The sequence below is a fragment of the Sesamum indicum genome, linkage group LG3 (genome assembly GCF_026168435.1).
Source record: "Sesamum indicum cultivar Baizhima isolate 11 linkage group LG3, ASM2616843v1, whole genome shotgun sequence".
NCBI classification, from domain to species: domain Eukaryota; kingdom Viridiplantae; phylum Streptophyta; class Magnoliopsida; order Lamiales; family Pedaliaceae; genus Sesamum; species Sesamum indicum.
The window spans coordinates 29,324,270-29,345,810 of record NC_142659.1 but is presented as its reverse complement, the minus strand read 5'-3'; the positions used below and the strand labels follow the sequence as shown (position 1 = coordinate 29,345,810).

The 21,541-nt window shown below is 34.5% G+C and overlaps 3 protein-coding genes across 4 annotated transcripts; all 3 read right to left on the bottom strand.

Annotated features, from left to right (window-relative positions):
• Window positions 1-1,674: 1,674 nt before the first annotated feature.
• LOC105159189 (transcription factor MYB73) lies at window positions 1,675-2,744 on the bottom strand. The gene has a single exon (XM_011076161.3). The coding sequence runs from the start codon at window positions 2,584-2,586 to the stop codon at window positions 1,882-1,884; it is 705 nt and encodes a 234-aa protein (XP_011074463.1). The 5' UTR covers window positions 2,587-2,744; the 3' UTR covers window positions 1,675-1,881.
• A 9,595-nt stretch (window positions 2,745-12,339) lies between these two features.
• LOC105159283 (uncharacterized) lies at window positions 12,340-13,650 on the bottom strand. Its single transcript, XM_011076294.3, has one exon. It carries the CDS (start codon window positions 13,526-13,528, stop codon window positions 12,470-12,472), a length of 1,059 nt encoding a protein of 352 aa, XP_011074596.1. The 5' UTR covers window positions 13,529-13,650; the 3' UTR covers window positions 12,340-12,469.
• Window positions 13,651-15,702: 2,052 nt separating this feature from the next.
• Window positions 15,703-19,875, bottom strand: LOC105159187 (uncharacterized). Of its 2 annotated transcripts, XM_011076158.3 has the most exons (12): window positions 19,444-19,875; window positions 19,207-19,302; window positions 18,729-18,833; window positions 18,531-18,647; window positions 18,103-18,358; window positions 17,828-17,982; window positions 17,384-17,745; window positions 17,192-17,291; window positions 16,924-16,983; window positions 16,640-16,723; window positions 16,409-16,516; window positions 15,703-16,227 (listed from the first exon to the last, which is right to left on the bottom strand). In XM_011076158.3, exons 3-12 carry the CDS (start codon window positions 18,798-18,800, stop codon window positions 15,922-15,924), a joined length of 1,620 nt encoding a protein of 539 aa, XP_011074460.1. In that variant the 5' UTR covers window positions 18,801-18,833; window positions 19,207-19,302; window positions 19,444-19,875; the 3' UTR covers window positions 15,703-15,921. The 2 variants fall into 2 exon arrangements, with proteins under 2 accessions (XP_011074460.1, XP_011074461.1); XM_011076159.3 differs by lacking the exon at window positions 19,207-19,302.
• Window positions 19,876-21,541: the final 1,666 nt, after the last annotated feature.

Genomic DNA, 21,541 nt, shown 5'->3' with positions numbered 1-21,541 from the left:
GAGTAAATCAAATAGATAGCTCACTAAAATAGTAATCAACAAACGTGATGGATTTCAAAAATTATAAACAATTAATAATATCAAAACCAACGAAAATATAAACACCCTAATATAATTTAATGTTTCCAACTTGCTACATATACTCCCAAGAATTACTTTTTCAAAAGAAAAATTGTTCTTGACAAGAAAAGACATTAAACATAGCTAGTGAAGAATGTTCTGTTTTTCTTCAGGACATGTGGTCCACATCAAGCGTGTCAAAGACTATATCGAAAATTTTTCATTATTATCAGATAAAATCTCTAGATGAAAACTTCCGCCACATCAATATAAAAAAAGATGAAATTTGAACTTTCGGGTAGAAGTAAAAGTTGGATGTTTGGATAAGAAAATAAAAGATTTTTTTTTAAAAAAAAAATGAGCTATAGTAAAATGAATTTATTTATTACATCATCAAAACATAATATAATACTCAACAGAACAACTTCACTGCCAATCATATTTCTTATCGAATTTCCTTTTGTGATTCCTAAAGTAGAAGCCATCGCTCTGTGCTAACCAAAAGCATAAGCCCCCACTGCAGTCTTCCGACCTGGTCGAGTCGAAAACCACGAATCCTTGATGCTCCCTACCCCATTCAAAATTACAAAGGAAGGATGTTCTTTCCTCAACATTTTCATGAAATGCACTCCACTTGTAATATTGGTATGCATTAAGTGTATGATTACTGATATCGGTATCTGCCGATGCACAACGGAACGTCAACGGAGCAGAACCCGAGGGGAGGCCGTCGAAGATCTCGACCTCGTATTCAGGGCGGCTGGAAGATACAGAACTGATGATCTTTCGGACAAGGATGATTGATACGACCAAAACTCTGATCAAGCCTTTGATTTTCATCGTAATATCTACAAATTTCTTTGTTCTGATTGAAAAATAGGATATGGAACAAGTATTTTCATGATGTCTATATATATAGATTACTGTTATGTATTAAGGAAAAACTATTCAGAAAATCACTTACAAAATTTTCTTTTTTCTGGAGTTTGACTATTGGATTTATATATATCAAGAATGGAGAATTGATTCTTTAATATAATTATAAAATCACAATAATGTTTAATTTATCGTAGTGATATGTTTTATTTAATTCTGGAGTGATTTCCTTCATTTAAATTCACCAATAATCAAATTAAGTTCAAATATCATTATTGAAAGAAAAACAGAATTCGATTTGACTTATATAAAATTTCAAACACATTTAAATAGTGACATGGTCCGGATAAAACTTTCAATAAAAATTTTAACGATAAATTATATTAACACCACTTAAAGGCGATGCTAATCATACAAATGTTTTTTACTTTTTCTAAATTTACAATTGCATTCTTTAAAATAATCATTATAATTATATAAATACGTCCCCTGTTCAATGACGAAATTTTACACTAATATAATGGTATAGTTGTTTGATATTGATAATTAGTATATAGTTGTTATAATTATATAAATATTTGATATTATTAATTATAATTAATTTATAAAAAAATAATAATTGATTGATTTGAAGTAAAAAAGAAAGAATTATAATAAAAATAAATTACAATAAGTGGATTGAGAGGTGATTGGATATGTAATGGGACCAAAAACGTGTTTGGCAATTGAGACAATTACTTGACCAATTATTAAAAAGCATATGGCTCAATTCTTGTACCAGCAATTTACACGTGAAGAGAAGAGGAGGATGTTGACAGTTTGAACTACTCTTCCCACTCTCACTCCCACTCCCAATTCATTAATTAATTTTTAATAATCAAATTATAATAAATTAATCAGTCGCTGAAAGCGATTAACTACTACTCGACAAACATCATTTATTTATCATAAGTGAAACCCCGTCGAAGTTTCCGGGAACGACGTCGTAACGTACTCCCGCACCTCCCTCGCTATCACATTCCTCATTGTATCCCAGAACCCCACCGGAAAACTCTCCCCCCGCCTCTCCTTAGGGGCGCCGCAGCCCATTCCCGGCGGCGCTAACGACAACGCCGTCATCGGATCATATTCGTCAAAATCACTGCTCACAGGACTCAGACTACACCCTGCAGAGGCCGTATTCTTCAACCCTTGCTCACTCCTCTGCTTCTGCTGTAACTGCAACTGATATCTCCTCTTCAGAGTAGAATTCCAGTGGTTTTTGACGGCATTGTCAGTGCGGCCAGGGAGCAGCCGCGCAATGGTTGCCCATCTATTACCGTACCTTTCGTGCGCCGCCAAGATGGTTTCGTCCTCCGCCGCGGAGAAGGGGCGGTGCTCTACATTCGGGCTGAGCTGGTTGCACCACCGTAGCCTACAAGACTTCCCGGACCGACCCTTTATGTACTTACTTATCAAAGACCAGTTCCGGGCTCCGTACCGCTCCACCAATCGCGTCAGGATCTTGTCCTCCTCGGCGCTCCATGGACCTTTAATCCTCTCACACTTGTCCCCGCTCCGCGGCGTTTTGCCTCCGGACAAGGAAGATGAGCCCGACGAGGAGTCGGAGGAAGACGAACTCACCGATGAAGATCTATGAAATAAGTCCATACTTCAATTGATGAGATTAGCGTTAATTTTGTTTGAACAAGAGTACGTTGAAAGAAAGTTTGAAGGTTATTTGTAGTGTAGAGAGCAAGTGAGGGAGGGAGAGTAGTTTGAGTGAGAAGAGGAAACTATATCTCTTTATATAGAGAGCGATGGAGAAATAGATACAGGGAATATATATGTATATATACACGCTAGAGAGAGAAAGTAATGTAGAGGGTGCATGCATTTTAGGGCAATGTGTTGGTTCTTGGAAACTGCTTTCTGTAAAGTTGGTGGGGATGGGGTGGAGGGTTTGTCTTTTTTCGGCCCTCCTCTCTCTCTCTCTCTCTCTTTCATATTATCAAAATTAATTCTGAATTATAACTCAAATTAAATTTGATCAAATATAAAAATTTCAATTTTAGATATCAAATTCGTGATACATATTTTTCATTACAATAAATTTGTGATTCAAACATATAATCTTAAATTTATTTATGCAACGATGTCCACCTTAATCAATAGATTAAATTAAAGTTGGAGGGTTTAAAATGGAGAGCCATTTGGGATACAAAGAAGCGGTGGATAAAGGGGAAAATGGGAGTTCTGGGCAGCATGAATTATATTATTTGGGGGAAACATAAACAGGGATAAGTGGGATTAATTAAGGAAGTTAATGCATTGAAGGAATTGAGAGGGTAGGGGGGCCGGAATTGAAAGAAGTTGGGCAGCAGTCCAGATTCAAAGTTCCAATGATTGGGTGAGAATTGATAATATCAGATGTTGTCCTCCCTCCGTACAACAAATGGACATTTGATCCATCGATGTTTCTCTTTCAACATTAATTAGTCCAGATAGCTTATACATATGAGTGAGTGAGGAAGTGAGTGAATGAGGTCTGATCAGGACATCAACGAATTAATAATAATAAATTATGTTATGTTCATTTCATCTTTATATATATCCTCCGGATTCTTTGAACGTAGTAAACTTATTAAGACAGGCACTTGAAATCCTTCTACATATGTAGAGTATTAAGTTTTTTCACAAGTATGGCAATATACGGCATAGATGCTTCGCTCTCCCTGCAATAATAATATTGTTGTACGACTCCCTTCATTACCCACTCAACCCCCCGCCCCTCCTTTTTCTTATCATACGCATTCATGGAATTTCAAAACAACATAAGTTCACAAAGTATTTTCTTAGACTTATAAGATGATTTTAAATATTTTGATAAACAAATTTATAATTGTTGGAATTTGATGGTTCATGACCCTTTTATGGTACGCCCAGCCCAAGGTCCATCTACTTTTTCACCTAGATGGCTCACAACCGGCCCACCCCATTTGGCCCTTGGTCCTCCTCATCCAATCGACCCATTTACCCAATCTAGGTACATGTCCTATTAATATCTAACCTTAACCCTAATCCCTCATGGCAGTTGTCCCCTTTCCCTCTCAAACCCTTCTTCTCCCTCTTCTCTCTCTTTCCTCTGGTTTTTCCCCATTATTTTTTGATGGCCTTGAAACCCTTCACCCACAGCTTCTTTTCTTCTGCGACATTAATGCCTTAACCCCCGCCCCTCTTTTTTTTCTTCACCTCTTCCTCTGAAAATTCCTAGTTGTGAACTAAGAAATACCTAAGTGGATCTGTGTGACCAAGGTAGTTTGGTGGTTGGCCATCGTAAGCAATCATGAGAAAAAGGTTGCCAGCTTCTTTGTGGTCGTGGGCTCCTATCTCACTGGATTTGGCTCTCTGCGCCTAAATGTCTTTGCTCTGTGATTATTATTCTTTAGATCCGTAATTAGTTTTAAAGATCTGTATATTTCATTATTTCTGTTGTATACCTCTGGTCTGTAAATTAAAGAGTTTCGTACCCACTAATTTTTGTAATAGTTTATTGGGGTTTGTTTTCAGAGAAATCACTTGTAGGATTTTCTCCCTACAATAATTAGTATGATTATTAGTATTGAAATAGCTCGTTAATTTTTTTAAAATAAATTAGAAACTATTTATTTTTCTTTAAATGAACTTACCAATTTATAGAAGTACTGATTGCTTGTCCACACGTAGAGGGATTGAGGGTGTCCCCGTAGAGGGATTGAAGGTGTCCCTGTTGGAGGCATAAAGGCGTCTCTGTTAGAAGACTGAATGTGTCTCTGTTAGTATACTGAAGGTATATGTATAGAGAGGGCATCCCCCTAAGCTATGACTCTGCATACCTCCTTTATTCTCAGAAAAGGGGGCGAAATATATGGAGATAAGGCAGGATTTGATCTTATCTTTAATTGATCAGCTTACAACAACACGTCTTTACTTAGGAGAGGAATCCTTTCATGCGATGGCTCCTATTTTACGATGAGTCTTCTAAGTTTAGGAATCTTGAGTTTTGAGAGTGTCTCCCTTTTTTTGAGTTGTCCTAGTTGTCAGGGGGATCCTCCTAGGACTGATGTGGTCCAATGTGGATGTTGCTATCGGGGTTGATGAAGTGCCATGTGGGAGAGTGGGTTGTTCGAGTGTGGCCTTTTGGGCCGAAGATTTATCAGGCTTTGATCATAATCCAAGTAGGGGATGTCTTCAACCTCATTCTTTTGCCAATTTGCGTTTTGGAGGGCACCCGCCAAAGACGTTTGGCAGGCCCTCTTGGGGCTTCTTAAGATGTTATGAACCTCTGGTTTATTTATTTTTTTGGATCGCTTGGGCCTTTTTAAACCAACTTATCGAGACGAGTCAGGATCTAATATAAATTAATTATCATAATTTATATCTATGCAATATAAAATAAATTATTAAAAATTCTATAAAATATTTATTAAAATTTGTAAATTCACGCAAAGCGGTCTCTTAATATTAAACACATGAAAGTAAACGGAGAGAGCGAATGAGTATACCGTCATAATCATCAGAACGCGAGTCCAATACAAAAGCACACGAAATCAAAGGATTTCGTAGAAAGCGTGAGGTGGGCGCCACCGCTTTTTGACCACTTTAGGTGTGCGGGGATGGGGAAGGGCGGGAGGGACCCACAGCCGGAATGGCTTCAGTCTCCTCCACTCGCCAGAATCAAACGGCTTAGAATTAGATCAGACCCAGAAAAAGAGCCGCATTTAAAAGATGAGCATTTTGGGGCACATAAATTAACCAGTTTGAGGATGTCTTCAACGGCTTCCACGTATTCCGGGCCCCACCCCCCAGCCTGGAACAATTTCACGTGATTTAACTTTGAACATCCCCTGATTGACTTTTCACGCATTTGTCACCAGGCCCCACTCGCCGTTATGGACATGGGGTGCACCCTGCACCCTACACCCTACACCCGCGCCCCTTTTAATATTCTTGTTCTTTAATAATTCACATTAATCAACTTAATGACAATACAAACTTTCAACTCATATTCTAAAAATTCTGTAATTATATTTATATTATAAATAATAATATGTCATAATATTTTATAATTAATGCACAAATGAAATATGAGACAAGAAAATCCGTTCTTCAATTAAGTCAACTTGCAACACGATTAATCAATTTTAAGTTCAATCAAGAAGAAATAAGTATCCTTTTTCAATACTCCATGATATTTAATGAAATTATATAAATTTAATATGGAGACGTAAATTTATCGACCTTGTTCTTACTATTTTTTTAAATTAAAAATTATAAAAATCGAATAATATAGATGGTAAAAATTAAAAAAACGCCCACTTAGTCAGCTCACGTTAAAAACTAAATAAAAATTAATGAGTTATTTATAAAATGAATATTTCGACTTTGCTCAAACATCATAGAAGCTTTTGTAATTAATCTCTAAATTTAGAATAAATTACATAGACGCACCCTAAGATTAGGTCAAATTATACAATCACCCTTTGTATTTTATAAAATAACAACTACACCCCTTAATGGGTATTTGTGTAATATTTTTCAAGAGGTATTTATATAAGTTTTGTATTTTAATAGGAGACGTAGTTATAATTAAAACTATAACTCAGGAGATATAACCATAAATTTATAAAAATAAAAAAAAAATATTTATATATTCCAACCTCGTAATTTAACTTTAAATTTATGAATAAGAGTGAGTGATGATCCAAAAATAATGATACTAATTAAGAGTGGGGGCAGATTAAATGGGGAATTTGGAGTGTAGTGAAGGTGAAGCAGAAAGAAAAAGAAGCAGCAGTTGGGGGTGGGGTGGGGTGAGGTGAGCAGTTGATTACATTACAGCTGTCAGCTGACCATTCCACCGACCGCCTCTCCTCTCTACACTCACACACACACACACACACAAACCAACATTATATCCTTTTCAACCACTTCCCAGTACTTGTAATTTTCGCAAATGTGAATTGTTTAGCGACTATCTATACTCATATTTTTAACCAAATTCGAATATTTTAAAAAATAAATAAATGTAAGTTATATCAAAATATAGTTTCATTAAATTGAATAATAACAAACAATAAATAAATAAAAAATCAAAATGACTGTCTAAAAAATATATTTTATTTAATTATTTTCGATCCCATTTAATTCTGTACTTCTAATAATCATAATTATGCTTCCCTTCGAGTCTCCAACCATATATCCCCCACTTTGTTTTTTTTTTTTTTTTTGGGTTGGTACTTTTAATAATGGAACTAAAAAAAATGTATAAAATTTGGAATACGGTGGAAATAAAAAAGAAATAATAGAGTGTGGAGAGTGTACAGATGTGGTTGTAGTTGGAAGCCAATTGGGAATTTGGGCGTGGAGAGGTTGTGCTTTTTGTCCACAACTCAAATGGGCAACCAGAATTGGTTAGGGTTGTTCAAACTTTTGATGTTGTTTTATGAATTTTGAGGAACAAAACTGGGGAGCCACTCATTTTTGGACCACACGCCTTTCAACTTTCAAAATATCTTACCTATAAAGTTTTATGTATCTTAAACTAAAAATAAAAATTACAATCAACTCATACAAAGTTTGTTATAATTATAAGAATAAATTAAATTTGAGATAGTAAGTTGACAAAAAAAAAAAATTCAATAGCAAAGTATAAAAATAGGCATAGTTCAGATGACAAAATGTAATTCACCCTAATTATAAATACTTTGTCGTTATTTAAAAAATTATAAATACCCATTTAAAATTATAAGTGGCTGACAAATACCCCTTTGTCGCAGTCCATTATAGGGGTATTTATTAAACAAACGTTAATTTGAGGAAAAATTTATAATTATGATAAACCTTATAGGAAGTCTGGTAATTTATTCTTTAAGTGTGAAGATAAGTGAAAGTGGATGGGAAGGGGAAAGCTGAGAGAATTGGAGGAATGAGTTGATTGACATTAAAATCAATGTGCAATTGGGTGGGCAGCAGCTCTTTGTTAATTCTTTGTGGAAGTTTCCCACTTAATTCATCTCCATCTCAATCTGCTCTGCTCTTAGAATTATTGATTTGCCAGACAACCAGCAGACCAAATGCCCAATCTTATGTTGGACAAAATCTAGCACGTACACCTCATTTTTGTTAAATTAGTGTGGAAACCCTATCCTATCCTGACTCATGCTCACTTTTGCAGATGTGGACACCATTTCATTAATCTACCTATAACCATCTTATATGCCTTAAAATGAAATGCTTACGTCATCATGTATGAAGTTTATCCTAATGCAAAAAAATAATATTATTGAGGGGTTTCAGTTCATTCTCGACTTTATCGGATCTAATCCCCAGAATGATTACGAATAGAGTTGTCAATTATGGAATTTGATGAAATGAATGTGGTGATGTTAGAATTTGGGGAAGCTAAGGTTAGTCTCTATAAACACTTTGAAATCATGTTGTGGACGCTTTAATTTCTAGAAACATGTTCGTTTGTATCTACTATTTCTCACATGTTGTTTCTTTTTTTTTTTTTTTTGTTGGATTTAGGCCAAATTCAATGCATGGAGCAAAAGAGGAAAGGATCCCCACACGCCTTTTCCAGGAAACCTGAGGGATGATGACATATACTGACAATGGCGTGGCTAGTCAAAAAGAAATGTACAAAAATTTCACATCATTCTTCCTTTTAAGAAATAATTTGAATAAGATTCCGTGGTTATCATCATTGGTAGGAAGCTAACATTGGTGGTGCTAATTGAACACAATTAACTGTTGCCAAATGTCGGAATGCTAAAACTATGGGCCAATTCTGGCACTTTAACTGGGCAATAGGCCTGACAAATTCTGCAAGTTGGTTTTTCATTTGACTCGGGCATTTAACAGATGCCCAAATTGTTCTGGTATTAAAAACGAAACCCATTCTCTCTCTCTCAGAATTTAGTGCGAGAATCTGAAGTTTTTCATTTCAGTATAGAATTATTTTAGACATTTGTCTATATTTTCATTTAATTAAAATCATTATTGATGCGAGCAAAAAATTATTTGTTTGGGTTGCATTCAATTTGGGATCTTTGGTCCTACTTTTTAACAAGTTTGGAAACAGAAAAATTGCATACAAATAGGGCCATATAGAATGATATATTAGGGATTGATCATAAAAATAGGTAATTTGTGAGTATGTGCGCCACAACAGTTCATTGCCCTTTATCGAAGATGAGAGGCTTCTTTTATAGTCTTAGTCTCCTGTAGTTTGAAGAAGTATTCCTCCCTTGGGATTCAGATTGGTCGTTATTGTTGATAAGCCCTCAACAAATTTGGGAGGAATTTTTGAGGTTTGTGACCGCTAGAGGACTCTCGATCAGATGAGTCTCCTTGCAGAATATACTCCCAAAATTCCAAGGATAATCAGGGTGAGCAAGGTAATGCATCTAGATTCTTGGACCTTCCCATTGATTATGTGGCTTTTATTTAGATGCTCATGGTACGATTTTGATTTTTTAAACTTATTTTCAAATTGAATTGTCATTGACCGTTTTATAAAATAATTTTATAAACTGTCACTTTTAAAACCAAAATCAAATATGCGGTTTCGAACGGTTGCATGCGGTTTTGCGATCTTAATACTTATAACAAAAATAAGATGTTTAGATTAACAAGAATTAAGAAATGAAATAAGTGTTTGTACGTGATAAGTAAGAAAAACCAACATTATGCACCATAGACCAACAACACTCTCCATAAATTTAAGTAGATCAAAATATATGATCACATATATTAATCAAACAAGAAAACACTTAATCAAACAAATGCCAATAGTCGGTTTTAGAGAACAAAGATAAAACACACAAAGACAAAATAAAGAAAGCAGTAAGATAGAAAAGAGAGAAGAGGAAAAGGGGGAGGAAAAAAATAGGGGAGAAAAAATGAATGAGAAATTGAGACAATCATCAAATAGACTTAAAGAATTACACATATATATTTGTATAAAGTCCAAATATAAATTTTACAAAAATAAACTTTGTAATGTGGATTTTTTATAATATATGAGTTTCAGGATTATATAATTTGAAATTCTTCTAAAAAATTATCGAATGATTATATATATAATTCAAAAAATTAATTATATATTTACCGGTGCAAGCGGTTTTATGGCAGTTTTTATAAGTTTTAAATTAAAACCAAACCAATAGTGTAGTGTGATTTTACTCTAAATTTAGAATTAGAGTTTGAAAAATAAATTATAAAAAATAATTTGATTTGGTTTGGTTCAGATGATTTTTGGCAATTTTAATTTTTTTTTTATTACCCCTAACTTTGTTTCCTCCAGGTGGTTATCCAAGTTGGTGGCAAGGTGGGCGGTAGGCCACCCTCTTCTACGGGCTTATGGATGCACCCTCAGACCTCTACTACAGTTGAGTATCCTAGGTGCTATCTCGGGCCTTGTGCAATGGGTCATTCTCCCTTGGGGCTGCCTGCATTTTTGGGTCCTAAATTGGGCCTCATTCGAGCTGCATTCCCTCTTGAGTCGACTGCATTTTGAGACATCAATTACTATTACAACTAATATTCTAATTAATTGTGATCTACAAAAATCACCATTAGCTCCTGTAAATATATATCAACATAATTCGATATTTAAAAACTTCTAAACCCTTGATTATATATTCAAACTCGATATATAACAAGTTCAAATATCACACTTAAAAATTTTAAATTTAATTTAAATTTTTACATAGATAGCGTGTATATATTAATGAGAATAGAAAATGCATCATGATTGAAATTGAAAATCCCACTCCGCCAACCGAAGACAAGAGCGTCTGACACGATCATGGAGGGGATCTTCCCGTCAACAACCTTTCATTCTACGCAACCAGAATAATTTTCTCGTGCAGCTATTTCTTACTAAAGTTAAGGGTCAGGTGCACTCAACCTGTCTGATGAAAATACAAAGAGAGATAAACAGGAAATAAAATTGGAAGATAGTGTGCAAGGAATTGGTGGAGATGTGGAGTCGGCAAGTAGATACATATGTTGGTTTATGTCATTTTCTGAGGAGAATTGGGTGAGTGGTGGCTGCATTGCATTCATTCACTAAATTTCTTTTCAACAAAGTCAGTAGGGGCCTCCACCTTATTTTGTGAAAACATGGGCGTCTTGAATCACATGACTACTAATACTATAGTCCACATCCCAATTAAGAAGTCTAGACTTCATACTTCAATTAGTAGGCCACGTCCCCATGATCTGGAGCTCAATACTTTATTATGAAGATATTGAGTTCAAAACTTATTCAAAATATGTACGGATCGGCTGCGTGCATGGATTGAAAAAAAAAAATTCAGACTTCAATTCCAATTCTCCATGAAGAAAAATCTAAGTGTTCACTATTTGAACAAGACACGTGCTCTTAGCATTGATGAATTATGCCGGACTTCTTATTATGGTTATTGTTATTATAATTAACAAGTAAAATTCTTAATTGATATTAATTAATTATGATTGTCGAATGACTATTAGTTATTGTTTCTATAAGTAATGACAAAATATTAGTCATAACTAAAATCAGTCACATATTTTTGGCAATAGTTAAGACCATGATCAAATAAATTTTCTTATTTCTTTTTTTTATAGTAAAGATAATATTAGTTTACTATGATTTTTTAAATTGTAGTATTCATATGGTAGAGAATAATAATTTTTCTTTATAGTGTATCCAATTTAGGTAAAATATTCTATATTTTTTCTTTGAAAATTTTAGAGTAAATTATGATACGCAAAATAGGCAAACAACCCCCTTCACCATAGTGTTGTATGTTGCACGTGTGAGTTTTTTCTTCTTCTTTTTTTTTTTATTTTTTTTTATTTTACAACTGTTAAATCTGATTTGATATAAATCAATGATTCATATTTTATCTTAGTATTCTACAATCCATATCAAATTTTACTTAAATCTACGGCCAATAACTTATCTTTTTCAAATCAATGATTCAGATTTATTTTCATATATTTATATATAAAACTTATAGAATACAAAACAATAAAAAAAAAGAAAATTGATTTTGAATGATGTTATTTGTCATTAGTTATTTTCTATTTTTCCTAATTCTAGTAAGAAATTGAATCCTAAAAATGCGAATAAGCAGATGATATATAACATTTATATACAACGAATGATTTTATAGAAATATTTAGAATTAATATGAACAATATTAGAAACAGAAAAAGCTTTGTACATAGTGCATTTCACGGGATTGGATAGTCCATTTTCAATTATTATATAGTTTAGTATGATAACTGTTCATTTATGCTTTTATGAAATAATTATGGACTGATTTTCAAATAAATACAAACACACACATATATACATATATATAATTTTTGTTAAGTAAAGAAAAACCATTAATAATAATAATAATTATTATTATATTTATTTTTTAATGTGTATATTTGTAGACATCCAGAATCAAAATTTTTATGTATACAATATCCAAAATAACCATGCAAAAATAATTAATTATATAATTTTTATTCATTTACGAGAAAAACCGAAGCCATTGGCGAGGGCGTGGACCGTCGGATTGAATGCGAGGCGCCCCACGATCCCCTGCTTGTACGGCAGGAACGTTTTCTTCTTCAGATCCTCTGAAACCGCTCGGTTCACAGTGTAATGCAGCTCGTGTGCAGAAACCGGTCCCCTTCTTCTCGAACCGGACCCTGGGCTCTCGATTACCCTGAAGCTCGAGTGCCTGGCTCCCACCGCGTACTTCTTTAGAGGGTCTTCAGCGGCGGCGCGTCCCTCCGACGCGCTCCGGAACAGGAAGAAGTCCTTTAACCTCCATTTCTTCTGGCCTTTCGTGGACGCCGACAGGGCTGAGCAGAAATTAGCTGGTGGTGAAGAATTCTCTGCAGCATGCTGTTGCTCTTTCTCTTTCTCTTCTTCTTCTTCTTCCCATGGCCATGGATATTGGGTATCCCTGAGCGGAGAAAGCGACCGCGCCGCCCTTCGGCTCGACGATTTAGACAGAGTACTCATTCCTCTTTCTCTTCCTCTTTGAGGCCCCGCCGCCTCCTTCGCGGCGTTTTCCGCTGCAATAGCAAAAGGGTCTCTTTCTTTACTCTTGTGCCGCGGCGAGAAGGCGCCCTGGATTATCTTCCTAGTTTGCGAAATCGATTTCCGGGGAGATGCCAAACTGCTTTCACTAACCCCCTCCGCCTGAGGAAGTACTTGCATCCGCGGCGGGGGCGTCAGGGGCTTAATCACGCCGCCATCGAAGAGCTCCTCCGCAGACAGGGAGGCTGATCTTTCCCACTCTCGGCTCACATCAAACGCAAAATCATCTCCATTGTTAACCCTGACGGGCGATTTCGGGGTGCCCGGCTTTTCTTCCCAGTCAAACGGCACGGCGGAAGCCACCCCGCCTTCTTCCTCATTGCCAGCCTCGGAAAAATCATCGAAATCCTCAGGGAATTGAGAGAACTGAGAAGGGCTCGTGGGCGCACTGAAATAGTACTCCCCGAATCGCTTCGGCGAAGACTTTGCATTGTTGAAATCAAAATCCAGGTTTCGGGAAGGTATCATAACTTCCATTTTCCTCCAGGCTTTTGATAAAATAATCTCAGCTGTGAGAAAAGTTCAAAATGAAGGAAGGAAGAGAGGAGAGTGAGGAGAATTGAGACAGAGCCGCCTTTTATTACATTGTGAGTGATCACATTTGTCGCTTTTATGATGTTAATTTTGCATGAAAAAACAAGAAACTGGTGACCCACAAATGTACTATGAACTTTAACTTGGAGTGAAAGGTTAGATTTACATAAGCATGCGTATTTTTATCATCACTGATTAACGCTAATTAATTTATGGACACATGTTCATTACTATTATACTAAACGAAGGTTAATTGAGTCAAGGAATGTGTTGGAATTCAATGTTGAGGATTTGCATGTGGGAGGATGACAGTGAAAGAAAGACGCATAAAGCTCATTTTACAAAATATGCATCTTATGTGATGCAGACTTGCGTCCGGCATATAAACTTGAAGATGAAAAATTCTTGTTCAAACTACGTATGATCAATCTAAATCAATCATAAAACAAGTTAATTACATATGTTATATTGTTGGCCACTTTCTTTTAATCGTGTACTAATCACACGGCAAGTGTATTACAATTATTATTTAATTGGTTCAGATTCGTTCGAGTTGGATTCCAACTAAAATTTTTCAAAAACTCATTCTTTTTAATGACATATCTTTTTAAAATAAATCTTAACATTATAAAAAATCAAAATGAAGAATACCTTGTAGGTTATGACTGAAACCTCATAAATATCGATCGAAATGTGGGAGTGCATATCAAATCACTAAATAACACATATGACAAGTGTAAATATAAAATATGTACACAACTATGGTGCACAAGTCAGGCAACCAAACAGGCCCCCCCTTTTTTCCCAACATTGCTAATTGCTTGGATTTTGAAAGTGGAAGAAATAATAACAAAGACCTACTTGCTTTCATCGTATTATTACTTTGAAAATCACTTTTTATTATATTTTTACACATTAATCATCATGTAGACTGAAGCTAAGGCAGTGAATAAGAGTCAAAGCAATATCAATGGGTCAATGGCTATAGATTAAACTAATTAAACAGGAATCAATTAATTATTTTGTTTTAGGAACATTAATTGTGTGATATTATTTGCAGGGCTTCCCAACTGGCGCATGCCTTGTTCTCTTGCTTCCTGACATTATATAATTACGTATAATATAAAGCCTCTTTTACCTTCAGTATATATATACATCATACTTTCAGTCAAAAAGTGATGCAAAAATACGTCGTAATATTCTTAATAATAGTAACTATTCGTGATCGAGACAAAATAACTCGGTTAGATCTCTAAAAATTAGTTCATTTAATGAAAAAATTATAATTTTTCGTATAGATATGATTCATCACATTAAGATATTAGATGTTAATTGCATATATCAATAAATCATTTTAAGTTAAGAATAGATACAGATAATATAGTTTTTGTTAACTTGTAGAAGTCGTGTCTGGCGCTACAAGAAAATGACTCAATAGTTACAAAAAAGTTCACTGCTAAAATCAACATCGAGCTAGTTAGAAAATAAATTTCTCGTTCCTAATTTATGTTTTTTAATATTTTAAACATTCGTTAGCGAGTTAACTTTTGTGCTAAACTTATTAATAAGTAAATTTTTCATATTGAATAATATAGACTATCAACAAAGATTTTTACTTACTAAATAATTCGACGCTGATTTTTTTGTTTTTTATTCGTAGCTATTGAGTCATTTACTTGTAGTATTGTGAACCATCTACAAAAATAGGAGTGAGTCCCAATTTCATGTTTTACATTGTATCTGTGCTATAAAGTTCTTTATATTTCATGTCCCAATGAATGTTTCACTATCTTCTATTGTATGTTGTTTGGCCTTGTTTTATCTTTTTTTTTTAAAAAAAAATAAAATAAAAAAGGTAATTGCTATTATTTTACAATAACTCAACGAAATATTATCCAATTTGATCACCGCAGTTTTTATTTCAGTTATTCATATTGGAGGGAAAAAAAGATTTGGTTTGAATACAGGAGAGTATGGCTTCTTTTATGAACAAATTTCGTAAATTTTCTTTCATAGCTTGCATTTGCAAGAAAATTGCACACATTCTAAAATTCAAAACCAACCGGACAACTAATACTATGTTTTTCCCATATACAATATAAACTTGCAATGAAGGGTTGCCTGGAAAATGGAGTGGATTTTCTATATATGCACTCTTTTGAAAAAATGAATCAAAATAATGAAACGTTTACATCCCCAAACACCCCTTCTAGAAACATTCCAGGTAGACTGAAAAGACTATTCAATTGTTTCAATATATCTATATCTGTGCAGAGGAAAATTCAACCTCAACAACTGCTAAAATCTCGACAAGACTTGGCTTGGGCTAACCTTATTCATGTCTGGAAAAGGTACCTGAAGCTAAACTCGTACGGTATTATGTGAAGAGTCTGTAAGTGAGGCTCATCTTCCATGTTCTCGATGCATTTCATTGCTTCTTTTCCAAGTTCGGATGGTAGTTGAAGGCATATCCAATCCAGCAACGACTCCAAGTCCTTAGCAAAGTCTAGGAGATACCAATCCAGTAATTTCGGTATTGCTATAACTTTGTTAGCGTTTGAAATGCCAACTGCTGCTTGTAAGTAGTCTCTTTTAGCCGTTTCCAGCTCGTTTTCAACTTGACATGCGGTGTAAACTCGCACCTTTAATTCAAAGGTGGTCAAATAAGTGCATATTCAGCTTTTAGGAATACATGGTATAAAATAAATTTCGTCTCTAACAGCTCACTTTTGAATAGATGGTCAATCAAGGCAAAGTGGCTAGAAAATACTAATGTGGTAGTAATATGGACTTGTAATGGATTCACATCAAGCAATAACTTACAGCAGGGGAGGACCAGCTTCCACAAGACAGAGCAAATGTTACCAACGGTTCAGATATTTCCAGACCAAGCATTCCACGTGTATCGTATTTTGTACCTTTCGAGAAAGTCTGAGGAAACAATCGAATAGGATTAGTTATAGGCAAATCCCATCAACCTGACAACTGAAAAAGCGGAAAGTGACAAGAATATTATAAAAGTCGAGCTGTAAGTTGAATTGTCTAAACTCTTACATATTGTGAGTGATAAGGCAATCTCAATATGAAATGCTCGATGGTTATTGCATTGAGAATGTGTCCGCCAACATTTACTGTTGCCTGAGAAACGAGTGTGAAAATAAGTCACTCGATGAAGTACATATCATCATACATGACAATTAATTCTTGAACACACATGGAACCGCACGCTTTGTCTTGATCAAAATACCTAAAATGTTGTTGCTTTATAGAAGACTATGCATTCTAGCTCACACAACACATTCAGCTTAAACTGATAAAAAGCACTAAATAAGCACTACCTTCTGCATCAGTTCAACTACCATTTCAGGGCTATCTGGAATGCCATACGCAATAAATGCCTGAGGAAGTAAATCGTTACTCATCAGTTCTTTGAAACTTGACCATCCAATGATACAAAACAAAAAATAAGCATCTTGCCTTGTACATTTTGTAAAGGGAGCAAAAGGGAATGATTCTTAATGCAAGTTAATAACGACGAACTTTACTAATGCTGAGCTACTTTTGAGTGAATTAGGGAAAAAACAGGGATTGTTCTCAGTTTCATACATTCATCATGCATGAATTGTAGATGTTAATCCAAAAGGCAAGCTTTTCTTGATGGCTTAGGCCCTTCAAATCAACTGTTGCAAGTCTCTGGAGCAGAAGCCTGAAAAAGAAGATGACATGTGATATATGCACCATCATCGTACAAAATTGCCACCAGAGCAACAAAACTTAAGCTGGTCCACAGTAACTTACTTTAGTCTCTGAACCAGGAAGACGGATATTGCTGTTCGGTTCGGGTTGATGGAAGAAGCTTCAATGGAAACTAAATGCTTGTATGGACCAATTTCTCTCTTCCCAAACTTTGAACACAAATCGTAAGGATCATTACACTCTGCATATGCTAAGCTTTCTAAAGAATGTAGCACAGGCACTGCAGGTAATGTTTCAGTGATAGTGCTATTCTTCTTGGAACTCATTCTCAAAAATATTTTCATTAAGCATTTCAGAATACTCTCAGAAATTTTGTTCGGACTGTCATCTATTGGTGATATTGCGTCCCGCTTTACAGGAATCTTCTCTTCTGAAGTCTCATGGTCCATCACTTGGCTTTCCAACTGAAAAAATTCCAAAGAAACAATTAAATGTAGTTAGTCATATATTTCATCATGCAGTGATAAAGATAAGTGAAACACACACCTGCGATATCTGAGGATCTGAGTGCCTCTTGCCTGATGTGCATCCAATGGGCGACTTTTTAACTCGAGTTCTCATTGGTTGTACTTTTGAGTTGAGCAATCTCTTGTTCTTTAGTGAATTGGTGCTTGACTGGTTCTCTTTTCCTCTCCTTTCATCTAAATCACATTGGAGGTACAAGATTTTTCATACTGTGGGGACATTTTTGCAAAGATTATGTGGAACTCTTAGACCAAAGGTGCGATGTGAATCTAATACAGCTTTATCAGAATCACTACCTGAAAGAGAAGGTAAAGTTTTCAATACGATCGTTGGAGAATTTGCCTCAGTATGAAGCGACGAATCGGATTGCTTTGTCTTCAGATATTTTATCTGAACAGGGTCACATAAATCAGCTGAATTATCCATGTTTTTCTTGGAGGACGAAATGTAGACAGCTTCTTGATATAATCCTTGCCTGAAATGCACCACCTTTTCTTCAAGCCGAACGACTTCTTCTTCCAGAACAGCTACTTCAGCTAGAAGCTCTAATGTCTACACATATCACTTCACAATCAGTGAAACAATGTAATATCACTCAGAACTTGATAAAACATAAACGAGATTAGTTCCTTTACTTAAAAATTCATCAATTAGAATCCACCATCCTCAAATTCTTGAAAGTTGATAAATACTAATGAAAACGAATAAGGAAGTTGAGGCTGACATGAGGGGGGAGATAAGGTGGTAAACGAGGAAGAGATCCCAACGGTCTAGTAAAGGCTCTTTCCAAAGCTCTATGAACATTTTCCTCATGTCTGAGTCTCTTCTTCAGCTTATCAACCTGCATCATCAGACTTATAAAAGTAAATTTTACATACATGAGAACAGGAAAACTTAACAATATAATAAATGCAAAGCCCACATCTTGTTGCAATGCCATCTTTCTTTCTCTAACTGAGCCTCGACGGCTCGTACTTGGTTTCTCAGCATCCATTATCCAGCTACTCTGTATTTCCACTATGTTCTCCTTCAAAAAGAGTAGACAAGAATCAGCCTCCACAAGAAAGGAATCACACATGATACAAAAAGATAAAGCTCTCTTCCACTCAGGCTCACCCTTATTAGAAAGACAAAAAAAGCAAAGAAAAATCTCGCAAACAATCCAGATGATGGGCCAATAGAAAGCTACTACTGAAGGTTTATAAGCAGACAAAAACACAATTTGGAGAAACCAAGAACACAAAGACATCCCAATTCAGATCATGTTTTCTCCTCTATCCATCTCTTATGCCAATTCAATCAAAAACCCATCAAAGATTCTCAGATCAATCCATTTTCCCAGATGAATCCTAGAAACTTGTACAAGTTGATTAATACCAACAGATAAAAGGCTACATTACTTTTCATGCTTCACAAGAGCCTTCATAGACTGCAAACTCCTCCGGGCTTTCGTGTTCATCTTTCTTCACTCCCCAAATCAGTACATAGAATGATCCCTACCACCGCCACACCATTGTAAACATATTTAGCACCCCAAAAGATTGAAAATTCATAAACAATAATCAAACTTCAATATTATCACTGTTGAAAACCACCGTCATAAATGATAGTAATGAAGAGGGGGAATAAGAAGAGACCTTAAGAGGAATGAAATCATTGGAGCAGAGAGGAGCGAGGTGGAGACGATTGAATTGATTGAATTTCTCCAAGCCCACCTCATAAAAGACAGTTAACAAACTAGTTCAAAACGTTGTTTCAGCCAAGAGTTCAACTTCTGCAAGGTTTTCTTGATGTGCGTGAGGTTGATGCTCCCACCAATCGCTATCACAACTCTCTAGCTATGTACTCATGCATCCATTTATTCCCAATGAAACATCGTATGTACAAACATATGAATTTGTATAGAATGACAAAATTTAAATGAGCCGATGTCTGAGGTTGTGTGTGTGTGTGAGCGTGTGAGAGAGAAAGAGAGAGAGAGAGGGTGCAGGATTGTATGCGTCAGTCTATAAGGGAGAATTCAAATGTTAGATTCCCAGTCTTGATTTTACGGAAAGGGAATTTAAGTAGGATTGTAATCGAAAATTTTAGTCCACATTGAGTTTGATAAAAACTAAATAAGTTAAATACAAAAAAGATTATATGAAAAAGTTTGAAGTCGATGGAGAGAATGATTAATAACCGAAAAGTGATTTAACTAACAACACTCTAAAAAATCTTCTGAATTTTCAGCATAATTTAAGTTTCTTAATTATAAAAAACTGATGATACATGATTTAGTATATGTTTATTCAATTGGGTACCACGCTTTTTTTTTTAACTTTATTATAATTATAACTATTTTTTATTATTTAAAAAATTATAAAATATTTTTTTAAAATTAACGATCGTCTAATAAATTATACTTTCGGTACCTTCGGATAAGTATTGGGAGACTATAGTAAAATATTTTATAAATACTAATCTCTTTAATTAAAAATTAATTTTATATATCTAAAGTCATAACTAATATTTTTTATAAAATAAATTCATAATCAAAATTCTGATGAAACGTAAAAAGAAATTAATGATATTTAGTTAAAATATTTTATGAAAAAACACAACTGATTTCATTTGAGCTACTATTTAATTATAATATATAAAATTAAAGAAAATAATTAATTTTAGAAAAAAAAAAAAAAAAAACATGTGTTTGGTTAGTGTGGTGGATGCAAAAAGCTGGTTACATAACATGGTTGCCCAACTAAAGTAGTCTGAGAGCTTCAACAGGAAAATCAATGGCAATCCAAACAATGCTTGGAACTTTCCACTTGTCATATTATCCCTCTTTTTTTTTTTTTTCTTAATTTAATTAAAACCCATAAGCCATTTGCCTTCTTCTGCCATTCACATGCTAACCCCTCCATCTCTACAATTTCATTATATCTTTGAAAAGATTTTTTTTTTTTAAAGAAAAGAGTGACATTATTCTCATAATTCTACATATAGTTATGAGTAATTAATAAAATAATTATATTTATTATAAAATTTCATATCCCGCTTGAAATTTTCCTCGATAATCATCGATCGATCAAAATTATAGTCATATTATAATACGAGTACAAGCGATCATTAAATTCATAAACTGCTTTAATTTCTAAAAAAAATAGCACATATGTTCGTGTATATAAATGACGTATTTTATAATATTGTGATTTCAGTTGCTGAAACAATAGTCATTATGTATGGAGTCGTGTTAATTATAATTATAAATTTTTTATTTTTAATTATGTAAAAAAAATCATATATTTGTTGTATATAAAAATCTGAAAATTGATGGTGTACCCTAATTGTCGAAGCATGTCTGGAATAATTGGCAGTAGATATGGGTTAGATCAAAGTGAGGCCATTATTTATTAGAATTGACAATTGAGTGAAGACATGAGCATGTACGTGCATGCCCCGATTAACTATTAATTAGTAATTATTTGTTAATATAGGGACGTGTTTAAAACTTCAACAACTTAGTTATATCAAGTATAATAATAATTCATCCACCCACAATTATCAAATATCTAATTAATTAATAACTACTCCCAATCAACATACAAATACTTTCTGTTTTTTTAATTGTTGTTACGTACTGATGATGATTTGATAATAGTTCATTGCTCTTTCTTTCTTCAAAATGAGAATCTTGACAGAAAGAAAAATAGTAAAATAAATTTGAATATTTCTTAATCTTTGAAAGGGAAG

Coding starts and splice junctions, on each gene's coding strand:
- LOC105159189 (XM_011076161.3), bottom strand. CDS start 2,586: ATGGACTTATTTCATAGATCTTCATCGGTGAGTTCGTCTTCCTCCGAC.
- LOC105159283 (XM_011076294.3), bottom strand. CDS start 13,528: ATGGAAGTTATGATACCTTCCCGAAACCTGGATTTTGATTTCAACAAT.
- LOC105159187 (XM_011076158.3), bottom strand. CDS start 18,800: ATGGATGCTGAGAAACCAAGTACGAGCCGTCGAGGCTCAGTTAGAGAA. Junction 16,984..17,191: donor ACAATTCATGCATGATGAAT/GTATGAAACTGA, acceptor TTACTTCCTCAG/GCATTTATTGCGTATGGCAT. Junction 16,517..16,639: donor TGCCTTATCACTCACAATAT/GTAAGAGTTTAG, acceptor TTGTTTCCTCAG/ACTTTCTCGAAAGGTACAAA.